Source organism: Stegostoma tigrinum, chromosome 30, assembly GCF_030684315.1.
Source record: "Stegostoma tigrinum isolate sSteTig4 chromosome 30, sSteTig4.hap1, whole genome shotgun sequence".
Lineage (NCBI taxonomy): Eukaryota > Metazoa > Chordata > Chondrichthyes > Orectolobiformes > Stegostomatidae > Stegostoma > Stegostoma tigrinum.
In genome coordinates, this window is record NC_081383.1 from 35033690 (window position 1) to 35048482 (window position 14793).

Below are 14793 nucleotides of genomic sequence, written 5' to 3' on the forward strand. Positions count from 1 at the left end.
CATCTGAGGCCACTTTGAATATGAATGTTAGAAGGTTACCCCCATTTAAAGGAGCCTTTGTCTGATATGCTGGCTCAATTTCCTGATTTACATTCTTCCTTTTAACATCTGTAATTCAGGCTAGGTGAATTTTACATGTGTATTTAAAATCCAGAGCCCTACTTCTCAGTGGGATGGTGTAATCTAATTGTAGTAATGAACTGGAAGATGCAAATTATTGTGGCTTTTCGACATTTTGGCACAGATTATGACTCTTGCCAAAATGGCAAATAATCTGTGCCTTCTTGCTCATTGGTGCTTTGGTGTCTGACGCAGTGTAACTTGCTTTGTGGAGGTTATTTGGTGATGAAGATCTTCCCACCCGTCTCCTCTCCCCACCACCACCCACCCTTCCTGAATGTACTCACTGTCACATTCTTCTGTGAATCAGGGCTCGGAATCTTGCAAACTGTGTCGCCACAGAATATTCCAGCACACACTATTCCCTTCCCTTCCCAAATTCAAACAAAATTAAAAGAGCTCTCTATTCTTTTGATAGATGAACACTTGCAAAACACAACTGAAATTGAAGTCAGCTCCTTTTTTTCCCAGTGTCTTGGGTTTGACCTTCAAGTTTCTGAACCAATCATAGAACTCTTCCCTCAGGCCTTGTCATTATAATTTCTGTGACTTGAATGGTAACTTGGTTAGTAGATGTCCTAAATATAAGTCTCAAGAAAAGCCATTTCTTGTGACATAAGACGTTATTTTGTCATGAGTCGTACTGATTATATTATGAACACAACGCTATTCCCAATGAGAATCAACTTGGCATGCCTCTGTAACATAGCAGCACAGACTTGATCGGCCAAAGGGCCTCTTCTGTACTGTAAGATTCTATGAACAATATCTGTCTCCTGGAGAGGAAAGGTCACTTCCGGTCACAGAGTGCCTCGTCACATCTGTCCAAAGCCTCTGAAAAAATGCTCGATGTACGACAGTTTACTTTATCAAACAGTGATTATTATTATGTAGGCAAATATAGCAGCTGTTTCTCATGTAGTATGATCCCAGAAGCTACAGTGAGTTGCTGTACTCCAAATGTGCTGCTGTTGGTCAATAGAAGAGGATGGGGTCATCCCTCTCCATTCTTCAATATAATGAGATCTTTGAATATCCAAACATATAGATGAGGCCCCAGTTTAATAGTGAAATTCAGTAATCACACATACAGCGATCCCTGACTGCTACATTGAAGTGTGAGCTAGATCATTTCCTCAATATTTGCTTGAACCAGCAAAGGTGAGAGTAGCATCAGCTTAATGTCTGGGCTTTTATTGTACGATTGGACATGGCTAACTGGGAGCAGTATTGAAGGTTGTGGGGTATACACACACTGAAATAACAAAACATCCATTGATCAAGATCTTCTGTGTTTGATCTTGCATGCCCCAATCAATGAAACATCATAGACGTGCAAAATAAGAAGAAAATCCTTTATCTCCATTCCTTCAAAATAGGCTACCTTATGCTATCATGGCTGACATCTAAAATAGAGCTAGATGAGGCACAGTGGCTCAGTGGTTAACACTGCTGCCTCACAGCACCAGGGACCCGGGTTCAGTTCCACTCTCAGGCGATTGCCTGTATAGAATTTGCACATTCTTCACGGGTGCTCTGATTTCCATCCAGTCCAAAGATGTGCAGGTGACGTGGATCAACCTTTGCTGAAGTGCCCACAGTGTCCAGGGATGTGCAGCCTCGGTGGATTAGCCATGGGAAAGACAGGGTTACAGTGATAGGATAGGGCGTGGGCTTGGGTGGGATACTCTTCAGAGGGTCATTGTGGACTTGAGGACCGAATGGCCTGCTTCCGTTCTGTAGAGTTTCAGTGTAGTGGATGTTTTGTTTGGAATCTTTTACAATTCTCCAGATTCTGTAAAGGACCCGGCAGAATGCAAAACTAGAAATGTAATTTCATCAAGAAGGCAGAGAGACAGGAAACTATAGGCTAGTTAGTCTAGCATCTTCCATTTCGTAAATACTAGAATCTTTCCAAAGGAGGCATTAACAGGTCATTTATAAAATCATTGTATGATCAGGCAGAGTTGACGTGCTTTCTCAGAAGACAGGAAAATAGGCCATTTTTGAGTAAGCAAACAGTAACCAGTGGAGGGTACCAGGGATCAGTGCTGGATGCTCAATTATGAACAATATGTATCAGTGACTTGGATTAAACCACCAGCTGAATTATAGCAAAATGTGCTCAGAATAAAAGATAGCAAGTTATAAGGATCCAAGAGCCTTCCCAGGCAGCTGGAGTATGATGTGAGAAAGTGTGAGCTTGTCCACATTTCCAGGAAGCATGGGAAAGCAGTATATTATCTAAACGGAGGGAGATTGCAAAATGCTGCAATATGGAGGGACCTTGATGTCTTTTACATGAATCTCAAAAAGTCAGCATGCAAGTAGGTGATTAGAATGGCAAATAGAGACTTTAGTTCAAGTGGGTTCGGATATGAAAATAGAGATGTCTTACTGCAATTGTGTGGACATTGGTGAAACTGCACGTAGATTACGTGTATAGTTCTTATCTCCTCATTTAAGGAGGACATATTAGAAGCTATTCAAAGAAGGTTCACTTGCCCAATTAGTGGGATGAAGGGGTTGTCTTATAAAGAAACCTTGAACAGGTTGGGCATGTATTCATTGGAAATTAGGTAAAAATGAGAGGTGGTCTTACTAAATCATCCAGGATTCTGAGGCGGGTTGACAGGGCAGATGCTGGGTGAATATAACGTTTTGTGAGGGCGTTTCTGACGAGTTGATACATTTTAAAAATTAGGGCAATCTCACGAAAGTCACAAATTAGGGGAGTTTCTTCTCTGAGGGTTGCTAGCCTGTGGAATTTCCTTCCACAGAAAGCAGTGCGGGCTGGGACATTGAGTATATTCACAGCTGAGTTAGATAAAATATTGATCCACAAGGGAATTGAGGGCTATGGGTCAAACAGGAAACAGGAGTTAAGGACACAATCTGATCAGCCATGATCTTATTTAATGACAGAGAAGGCTTGAGGAGGTACCTTACGATCCAATGAGGAGTAACTTGTCCAAGCATTGCTCCAATCTTGCAACTGGACAAAAATCCCTCACAAACAAAACACCTAGGGAAATATTCTCTGGCAGTGCCATTACCTCATTAAAATGCACAGCTCATTTGTAGAAATTCATTGTTAAATTGCCTGTATTTTGGCTGGTTAACATTCTACAAATATGCTACTTACATTCCTCTCCACAGAAGTGGCCCTTTTAAAGGTAGTTGAGTTTCTGCTATGTTTTGCAAGTGTCTTTTTCAGCTCCTTCACCCACCTTCCTACCCTTACTGCCATTCTTGACGCTATTTTCAGTCTTCAGGCTCATTAGTTGTTTCCCTCAAGCCTTGATCCACACATCCCCGTAGTCTCTATCACAAACAGATTGATGGTGCTTCTCTTTAATTTACTGCCAGTTCTGTAAACCCTTCCCTTCCCCCATCCCAATCACCATGGTAACTCAATGTATGCATCTCACAATCAACCTCTGCGTCTCTTTTGCAAACTGTATCTTGTACGTGTAAGTTCCTGGAGCCTCTCCCATCTGGTGCTTGCTGGTGGTAATAGTCCAATATGAAAGATGCGAGGACCATGTGGCTTTGCTGTGGCGCATCCACTGTAGGACTGTCTGCTTACCACACTGTCCACCGCTGATGAGCCAACCACTTTCTGATGTCCATGTTGTATCTGCAAGAGGATGTTTAGGGCGGAGGTGGGAGAGGGCATCATGCCACCAGATTGATCCAGAAATCCCATCTGGCTCAATGCTATTGTAACTCATTGTAAGCTTGAGCCTGAAAGGTCTTGAGTCACAAGAACCTGGTCCATTTTTGTTTGTTGTATCACATGGTTTATGCCGTACTTGGAGAACTTAGGTTGGCGCTACTTTCAGTGAGGGTAGATAAAAACAGTAAAATCATTTTGAGAATCTGACATTGACAGGTTTGATCAATTGAGGGCTTAGGCACCAACTCTGCATATTCTAGTATGGTCCAGGGATCATTTCCATGGAGAAACAAGAATCCAAAATTCATTTTCTGAAATCTGAAGTTTGTTTTCCAAGGTTTTCTCATTTATTGCCTTTTAACTTCACAAATAATGAAATATTATCCGAAAGTGTTAAAAATTAGATAACCGCAGAGCACTGATTTCTCTGCGAATAATCCTAACTTAAAATTGATCATTTATTTTGCCACTTGGTCATCCTCTACCATGTACACTCTATGGTTATAAGAGTGAGACCATTTCTCACTAGCCTGATGGTCCCAGTGCAATACCCACTTCTGAAAATTATTAGCAATTGACTTAGAGACGTCTTCCTCACAGAAATGCAACTTACAACATGTGCCAAGGCCACATGTGACTTCTCTTCTCTTCAAACCTGATCCTGGCTAAGCCTGGATTCCAGCTGATTCTGGAATCATGACCAATTTGGCCAACAAATGAAGACAAAAGAATGTGGACAAGAGAAGGTTTATTGCAGATGGGTGATTGTGGGTTTTCAGAAACAAAAATCACTAACAATGCAGATAAGTAGATGGTTCTGCTGATTGCTGCTCTTCCAATAACCTCAAATCCTTTTCACTTAGAGCTCTGAGCAGCCATTTTATACTGATGGCCATTATTGCTCCACAGTAAAGGTCTAACATTGGAAGAATGAAAGTGGTCCCTTGGCCAATCTCCTAGCATTTTACAGATAATTGTTGTATTTGGAGTTAGCAGTTTGGGGCAGGGGATGAGAAATTGACAGAATTTCAGAAACTGTTGTAGATGGAACATGGACAACCAAAGTATGTTGTATTGGTGGCACTTTATGGGTGAATATTTAGGAACTGGTGATAAGTGGCATGCCATTATGATTTTAGTGTGCAAAAAAAACCTGAGAGTAATTTACGCGAAAGTGTGGGACCTCTCCAGGTTTACGAGTCTGTGCATTTCTTACAGTGGGCCTGTACTTGTGGATTGGGGATGTGAGTGTGGCACAGGCTTAATATTGGTCCATACAGTACCTGTGCCTGAACAGTTAGCCCCTGCCCTATCTCATCCCCTTAAATCTCTCTCTCTCTCTTGTTCTCTCTGTCTCTCTCTCTCTTTCTATCTACCTCTCTATTGCTCTCTCTCTTTCTCTCTCTCTCTCTCTCTCTCTCTCTCTAACTCTGGCTGTCACTACTGGCAAGTCCTTTTATACCCATCCCTTGCCTATGTGTCTGCATGAGAAACCCCAGTCCTTTTTATCTCCCACCCTTCCCTTCCCCCATATGTTGTCCATGCCGCAACTCTTGTCTCGTCCCATGTGCATCCATGTTCGACTGTGTAAGGTCTTGAGGCTGCATCCACTTCCAAGCAAAGGAGATGCACTACCTGTTGGTGTAGTCAACATTTCTTTTAGAGTTTTTAATTTTCTTTTGATTTTATTATTATTTTTATTTGGATTTTTTTTTTCTTTTTCTGCCAGGACTGCTGCGATGTGACAATGTGAGCCACATTCTGTCACATCGGCTGGAAGTAACGCAGCATTGAAGTGGGTCCCTCCCCAATCCATCTGGGCATGCTAGCGATCCTCCAGTTATATATTCCTATGTGCATATATATATTTATATATCTCTCTACCTTCTGCATGGTGTCTGTGAACTGATAGATGCATCTATTTGATGGATCCTTGTAATATCTTGAAAAGGCTTCGTACAGTTGATACACCTGCACCACAAAAATTTCATTAGTGTTTCTCATCTTTATTGTTCTGGCCACCTCTGACACATCACAGCTGACAACCAGTAGACACCCTTCAGTTGCAGTTCTTTCCTCTTTCAATGGATTTGGCGCCCAATAGTTTCATTTTTCGTCAACGGTGACACTGAACTCGGTTAGATAAGGCCAACATCTCAGTGATGGCCGCTTTGCTGTCACTTTAAGCAGCGAACAGAACTTTTTGTGGTTGGGGAGGGACATGGGAGTTCATGCAAGCTATCAGCTTTTCACCAAAATGGAAAAGGGAGAGAAAAACATTCTGTTGACAATATCAGCAAGGCTTATAAAGAGCTTTCTTTTTATTAAAAACAAAATCAGCACTGTGCATCCCTTGTGTATGCGTGTGTGTGTGTGTGTGTGTGTGTGTGTGTGTGTGTGTGTGTGTGTGTGTGTGTCTGTGTGTGTCTGTGTGTTGAGATAAAAATGAAATCAGGCAGCCAAAACCATTGACTCGAGTCTCTCCAAACCTGCCATTCACTCCGACATGCACGAATATTTCAAAAAATATCGTTCGCATCACTGAATGCTATCTGATGAATAAATAGAGGCACTTTTTTTCAATAAGAAATGAGCTCATTACTATAAAAATACTTAAAGGGCATTTAAAGATGATCCCATCTAGCAGGGATGCAGCATGTACGTGGATCCCATAGTATATTTGGACTAGTTAGTCCAATATCCTGAGTCAGAAGGAAATATTTTATTTGTTGAGCAGGTTGAACAGCCACTGTGAACTTACACTCCATTGCCTGCTCAATTATCAATGGTGATGCCAAGCTATCGGCCCATTTTTGATGACATCTTTCGAAGCTCTGGGCTCCCACAAAGGCAGGTTTGTGGAGCCACTGAGCTATCCCTGAAGGTCGAGCTTCCTTATTTCAGTGGTTCATAGTGGTCACCGTTCTCAATTGTTGAGCAGGACTGCTACGGCCAGATCACCAGACAACTATTGAAGGATCAGAGGTGCTGAAAGACATTGTGCTGGAATGTCACTCCAGCCCTATTGGCCAGGCTGTTCAGATGATGTCATCCAAAACTGTCCCAAGTGCAGGAGCTAGATCCATTTGGAGCTGAAGGGAAATTGTTACATAAAGAAAAGACTGTCAAAGTTGGAGCAAACTTATGCAAAGTTAATTTGGTGAAAAGGCCACATTTCATGCCCTTGATGTATGGCTTCATGATGTGAAGTGGTGATGTGTTTTGAGAAAAGAATGATCCTATTTTTCCCAGATTGCCTTACTGAAAAAAGGAATAAGTGGAGTTTTTAACATTGTCTTTTCCCTATTGCGAAGAATGTCTTCCTTTATCAATTTATACAGGTGCAAACTTTAATGTAACATCTACATGATCAGTTATTTTAGTTACTGTAGAAAACCTCCTCAACAAATTATTTGAAGGACAAGGAATCTCTTCCTGTATCTTTCCTGTTGTAGAATGCTGCCACTGGGTCCGAGTCAAAATGTGACCATGCTAATAAAATGGCTGGTGATGTCACATTACTGTGAGCTCAGCATGTGCCTGTATTTCTGAAATTCACAACTTGCTTTCTACCCCGCTCCGTCCCTGCCCTGCCACCTTACCAACATGCATTTAAGATGAGAAACTAACTAATAAATTTTTGTGCCTCTCAATGTGCTGTGATGGGTCTCAGACTGGTCACTCAACACTTGTGCTACGAATGTGCTTTCTGTGGACTCATTTTGTTACTGTGCTGGACCTTTCAAATGCTGCCAACTCTTATGTTCTTGCTTGTTGTTACCTTTCTGTGTCCTGCCTTCAGTTCGGCGTGTTCCACCTAGGTTCTCCATCAGCCCTCCGATCACCCAAGAGATTGTGCCTGGTGGGAGTGTGAACATTACCTGTGTTGCTGTGGGCTCCCCCATGCCCTATGTGAAGTGGATGCTGGGAACTGAAGATTTGACACCAGAGGATGACATGCCTGTCGGCCGAAATGTTCTGGAGCTTAACAGTATCCGGGAGTCTGCTAACTACACGTGTGTGGCAATGTCCAGTCTTGGAGTGATTGAAACTGTCTCACAGATTATTGTGAAAGGTAATCAAAATAGATATCAAATGACTCATGTTCCAAAGCACTTTATAACCATTTAAGTTCTCTTGAAATATAGTTATTATTATAACATAAGAAACTCAGTAGCTAATTTGTGCACAGCAGGTTACCGAAAAATGTAACATGATTGTTATTGATGGTGGACGTGGGATAAAGCTTGAGCGGGAATAGCTCACAATTCTCTTCGATATAATGATTTGGGATAATTTATTTCTACTTGAGAGGGCAGATGGGGTCTCTGTTTAATGTCTTATTCAATTTCAGCTGTGCAGCACATGTACTGCATTAGAGCTTCAGTTGAAATTATAAACTAAACTGTTTGACATGGACTTGAATCCACAACTTCTGGCTGAACAATTACCTTCCCACTGAGGGGCTGGGGCAGCACGGTGGCTCAGTGATCTGCCTCCCAGCACCAGGGACCCGGGTTCGATTCCATCCTCGGCCAACTGTCTGTGTGAAGTTTGCACATTCTCCCCACCTCGGTGTGGATTTCTTCTCGGTGCTCCAGTTTCCTCCCACAGTCCAAAGACGTGCAGGTTGGGTGGATTGGCCATGCTAATGTTGCCCGTGGTGTCCAAGAACATGCAGGCTAGGTGGGTTAGCCTTGGGAAATGCTGGGTTACAGAGACAGTCTGGGCCTGAGTGGGATGTTCTTCAGAGGGTCAGTGTGAACTCGAAGGGCCTGCTTCCGCACAGTGGAGGTTCTGTGATTCCAACCACAGCAGTATCTATCCTACTAACTGGCAATAAGACAAACTAAATTCAATGAGATTGAAGGATGATGCAAATGAGAATAACTTTATATTGCGGGCAGATCAGGGTCAGAACATGAATTACCTTGGTTTGAAACCTTTTCATGTATGTTTTAACCATGTCTGACTATTAATATTCCCAGCACTTCCAAAGCCCCCAGGGACTCCAATAGTTGTGGAGACCACTGCCACCAGTGTGACTTTAACATGGGATTCCGGTAACCCTGATCATATCAACTACTACATCATTGAGTACAGGCCCAAGAACACGGACGTTCTCTATCAGACCATAGACGGCATTCAAACCCTCCGTTACAGCATTGGTGGATTGAGCCCGTATTCTGATTACGAGTTCAGGATCTCAGCTGTTAATTCCATTGGGCAGGGTCCTCCCAGTGAGACAGTGGAGACGAGGACTGGCGAGCAGGTTCCCTCCAGCTCCCCGCGGAATGTGCAGGCCCGGATGCTGAGTGCGACCACGATGCTGATTCAGTGGGAGGAGCCGGAAGAGCCCAATGGTCAAATCCGTGGTTACCGGGTCTATTACACAATGGAGCCACAGCAGCCTGTCAGCAACTGGCAAAAGCACAACCTAGATGACAGCCTCCTAACAACCGTTGCCAACTTGATACCACAGACCACATACAGCGTCAAAGTCTTGGCTTTCACCTCTGTTGGAGATGGGCCACTGTCACCTGAGATTCAGGTCAAAACCCAGCAGGGAGGTAAGTGTGTTTGGCAGATTAGTTGCTTGGCATCTTTGACCTAAGACTGATGGCTCATGAAAGAGGAGACTCCAGGTTTGAGGCTCCTCTTTACTACGTGCATAATCCCTAGGACAAATTGAGCTAATTGTCACACCCTTTCAAAGTGAATCTTTACTACTTCCTGGCAGTAATCATTGGTTTTCTTCAGTCATCAGCTGACAATTGAACTGAAAAATTTGTTAATTTTATAAGAAATTGGGTCGCAATAAACAGATTCTGAGAAAGAGTTAGCTGAAACTTGGAGCCATACTGTACACATTGATTGTTTTGGTTTGATCATTGCATAGTGTGGAGATAAGTCATTGAGTATATTTAAGACAAAGATAGATAGATTCTTGATTGTCAAGGGGATCAAAGGTTAAGGGGAGAAAGTGGGAGAATTGGATTGAGGAATTTACAAGCCATGATTGAATGGCAGAGCAGACTCGATGGGCTGAATGGCCTAACTTCTGCTCCTATGTCTTATGGTCTTATAATTATTTCAGGAAGAAAATTTCAGTCAAAGAACAATCTCTCTCCCCTGCTCCCTATAAACATAATGCTACTAATAATCAGTGCCTCCAGGACATTTCAATCTGAAATGTTTAACAAAATTATTCTTGTTATTTCTCCTCCTTGTCTCCAAGAAGCACTACTGCCCTGTCATCAACATCATCTGACCCAAGATATCCTCGGGCTTCCTCGTGGGCAGATTCCCTGCGCAGAGTTTGCAACCATTCTTAACCAAAAAAAGCCAAAAGAATTGTAGATGCTAGAATCGAAAACTAAAACAGAAATTGCTGGAAAACTCAGCAGGTCTGGCAGCATCAGTAGAGAGAAATCAGTGGTCCTCCTTCAGAATATTCTTACTAGAAGTTAACTCTGCTTTCTAGAGACGTTGCCTGACCTTATGCAGTCACAGAGTCATGGAGATGTGCAACACAGAAAAAGATTCTTCAGTCCAACTCATTCATGCTGACCAGATATCTTACATTAATCTAGTCCCATTTGCCAGCATTTGGCTCATATTCCTCTAAAATCTTCATATTCATGTACCCATCCAGATTACTTTTAAATGTTGTATTTGTGACAGCCTCTGGCAGCTCATTCCATACATGCACCACCCCCTGCGTGGAAAATGCTACCCCTTAGGCCCCTTTTAAATCTTTCCCCTTGCACCTTAAACCTATGCCGTCTAGTTCTGGACTTCCCCACCCCGGGAGAATACCTTGTCTACTTACCTTATCACTGCCCTTCATGATTTTATAAACCTCTATAAGGTCATCCCTCAGCCTCCGATGCTCCAGGGAAAATAGCCCCAGCCCATTCAGTCTCTCCCTGTAGCTCAAACCCTCCAACCCCAGCAATATCTTTGTAAATCTTTTCTGAACCCTTTCAAGTTTCATAACATCCTTCCTGTAGCAGGGAGACCAGAACTGCACACAGTATTCTAAACGTGGCCTAACCAACGTCCAGTACAGCTGCAACATGACCTCCCAACTCCTGTGCTCAATGCACTGACCAATAAAGTAAAGCATAACAAACACCTTATTCACTACCCTGTCTACCTCCCACTGTCCCTGCATTCCATGCGATCTAACCTTGCTAACCAGTCCAGCATGAGGAGCCTTGTCAAACGCCTTCTGCTGAGTTTTTCCAGCAACTTCTGCTTTTGTCGCAATCTCAGCTGTTCAAAATAAGTAAGAACGAAAACTGCTCCTTCAATTTTTCTGAAGAAGGGTCTAGGCCCGAAACGTCAGCCTTCCTGCTCCTCTGATGCTGCTTGGCCTGCTGTGTCCATCTAGCTCTACACCTTGTTACCTCCTTTGAACTCCATGTTGGGATTTGGATATTTGCTAGCATTATTTCCCATCCTCAGGTATCTTGAGAAGATGGTGCTGTTCTTTCCAAGACTAATTGCCCTTTCAGACAACGTCAAAGTATGATGAGAAATTAATCACATTGGTGTAGGACTGAAGTCACATATAGACCTGACAGATAAACATCTTTTGTTTTGACTCATTTGTTCTTGGACCCAGCTCCATGATCTCCTCATTGTGACTTAACACTGGAGGAGGTGCTGTTCTGAATCATTGGTTGTTTCTTCAATGCCCAAGCTTGGAAAGCACCCACTGGCAACCTCAAACCAGGAGGCTGGAAAAGCAGCTTGGCATGGATCTTCTTGAATATTTCTGAGATTTCTGGACAGGGCTGTCACTCCAGCAGAACACATTGGCAGCGCTCACAGTGTAAAAATGGCGATCGAAGATATACGCCCCATGCATCTTCCTGTGTGATGTAGCTCCAGAGTATGCTTGTGTCATTTCAGACTTCTGTCCCTCAGATCCAATTTCTCTAAATTGCCCGCGCCACCAACCTACACTTCTAACTGGTAGAGAAATACTTAAGTGATTTGCCAGTGGACAAACACAATTCCCCGCCCTCAGATATTATCTTAAAAATCCTTTTGGGTGTGAGGGTAACTGCAGACCCCTGAGATTCAAAGATGGTTTGAGATCAGGGTGACACGGTGGCTCAGTGGTTAGGACTGCAGCCTCCCAGCACCAGGGTTCGATTCCACCTTGGGGCGACTGTCTGTGTGGAGTTTGCACATTCTCCTCGTGTCTGTGTGGGTTTCCTCCCACAGTTGAAAGATGTGCAGGTTAGGTAGATTGGCCATGGGAAATTGCCCATAGTGTTCAGGGGTGTGTAGATTAGGGGGATGAGCCTGGGTGGGATGCTCTGTGGGTCGGTGTGGACTTATTGGGCTGAAGGGCCTGTTCCCACACTGTAGGGATTCTATGAAATCCAAGCCTTGTGAAAAGCTGAATTTAGCCATCTACTCCCACTTTAGACCAGACAAGATTCAAGCTTCTTTGAATGTTCATTCATGCATGCCTGCGAGGTGTACCCGTCGAGAATAGTGTACAACACAAACGCTACTATAAATGCCAATGGATTTATTACACTTTTATAGATAACATGTTCCCAATCAAAAAGTTACATATATACTCACTCATATCTCTATTCAACAATGTTTGCATAGTCTACATTCCAAGTTAATACATATGAAGTTGGCACAGTGGCTTACTGGTTAGTGCAGCTACCTCACAGCGCCAGGGACTCAAGTTTGAATTCAACCTCAGGTGACTGCCTGTGTAAAGCTTGAATATTTCTCCCTGTGTCTGTGTAGGCTTCCTCCGGGTACTCCCGTTCCCTCCTACAGTTGAAAAATCTGCAGACTAGGCAGATCGGCCATGTTAAATTGCTCCGTAGAGCCCAAGGAATTGTGGGTTTTCAATGGGAAAATGTGGGGTTCTGAAGATAGGGTCAGAGGCTAAATTTGAGTGGGATGTTGTTCAGAGCGTCAGTGCAAACTCAGTGAGCCGAATGGCTTTGTTCCACACTCTGTTGGGATTATGTGACTATATTATCCATCATATTGAATTTAGTGCACATCTTCTAACTACTCATTATTATCAAAAACCTATACTGGCCTTTTTCACATGGATGTACATTGTTTTGTAATTGAGCCTGGAAAAGAAAACATCAATCCATTGCACATAATTATCAAATAAATATATCTATAAACATAATCACAATGCTAAATGGATGTTGACAGTTCTACAAATGGAAACATGAATTGTCACTTGTATATGATTCCTCAACTCTATATTCTGCAATAAAATGAAAACCATAACAATGAACCTGCAGATGTCTTCATTTTGAACTTAAAACTGCACTCATAAAGGAGGAGGGAATAGAGATTGGTATGGAGCAGGAGCTGTGAAGGCAGGGAGTGAGGGGTAGGTTTGGTGAGGATGGGGAGTGAAGGGAAGCTGTGAGGGTAGGGAGTGGATGATGTGAATGTGGGTAAAGGGGTCAGAAGCAGTGAGGGTAGGAGAATGGGCGCTATGAAGGGACGGTAACTGTGAGGGAAGGGAGTGGGAGATGTGTGTGTTTCCAAGGGATCAGAAGCATTGAGAGTAGGACAGTGGGAGATGTGAGGCTGGAGGGTAGGAGATGTGAAGGTGGGTAGAGGGGCCGGAAGCTGTGAAGGTAGGGGAATGCTAGCTGTGAGGTTGGAAACGAGCACTGTGAGGGTGGGGAGTGAGGGGAAGCCATGAGAGTGAGTACTGGGCAGTGGGAGCTGTGAGGGTAGGGAGTCGGAGCTGTGAAATGAGAGGGTGGGTAGTGGGTTTGGGGCCTGTGAGGGGAGGGGAATGGAAGTTGTGAAAGTGGGGAGTGGGAGCTGTGAGGGTAGGAAGTTGGGTGAAGCTACAAAGGTGGCAGTTGGGAGATGGTTTGGAGCTGTGAGTGTGGGGATGGGAGTTGAGAGTGCAGGGAGTCAAGGGGTGTGGTGTCAGGAGCTGTGAACATGTGTGTTAAGAGAAATGAGCTGCGAGAGTGGGTATTTAGGGAGGACAGAGATGGGGCAGAGTAAGTGTTGTGAGGGTGAGAAGTTTGGAGGCAGGAGCTGTCTAAGAATGAAAGAAGAAAACAAATGAGATGATGACCATAATGCTCAAATTGATTTTATGTAAAAGTGCATACAATGATGCAAAGTGACAGTCCACACTTAATTCCAGACTAATGAGCATATGCTGAAGACTCATGAAAACTACTGGTGCCAAATTCCAGGCCAACAGATTAACCAGTATTAATTGGCCACTTTTAATACAAATCTAGATCTAAATTGGATTAGGGAGGATAACATAGTTCAGCTACCACAGCCAAGTTTTCATGTTTTCTCAGGCAGGGGTTGGGAACTATCAAACAAGTATGTTCTTTTGTGAAAATACATTCAGATGTAAATTCCTTCAGATGTATAATCACAGCAGGAAGTGGAAGAGTTGCAATCTGCCCAGCTACAACATATCTGGGTCAAGTGCAACAACATCTCAGAGTGTCAAGTTTTATCTCTTTTCAGCAACATTTGCGAGGTCTTCTACAACAGCTCCACCTACAGGTGGCCAACTCCTGTCTTCTTGTATCATGTCACAACCTTTCTTTGCAGCAAACAAGGGGAAAGGGTGCCAGATCACAACCCCGTTACAGTGAAGCTTGTAAGCTTCAACAAGACCTTAAATCAATATATGCTATCGCCTTGGTGGTGAGCAACAGGACAATGTCTAAAAAGACATTTGATTTCCACCAGACGTGGAAATAACTCTTTCGGGGGTAGTATCCTATCACCTTATTTACACATGCATAAGACTTGATGCTGATCTGGCTTTCTCAGAGTGAGCAGAACCTATGACACTCTTGTTTATTATCTGTCAGCCAGGGCTCCCTGATTGGACCAGGTTAACAACCCCAATCAGGGAATGCATTTTCTATGAGGTCCACCTGACTGATCTCATTACAATCATTACAGATAAAGTGATGAGATCATCTTAATGT

At 43.3% G+C, this 14793-nt stretch overlaps 1 protein-coding gene across 1 annotated transcript in view; it reads left to right on the forward strand.

Moving 5' to 3' along the window:
* The window catches only part of LOC125465764 (receptor-type tyrosine-protein phosphatase delta-like), a 472774-nt gene that overhangs the window by 278699 nt on the left and 179282 nt on the right, over window positions 1-14793 (forward strand). Inside the window, exons 8-9 of the mRNA XM_048559575.2 lie at window positions 7602-7874; window positions 8788-9369. Of these exons, the coding sequence (XP_048415532.1) occupies window positions 7602-7874; window positions 8788-9369 (855 nt within the window). The remainder of the gene's footprint in view (window positions 1-7601; window positions 7875-8787; window positions 9370-14793) is intronic.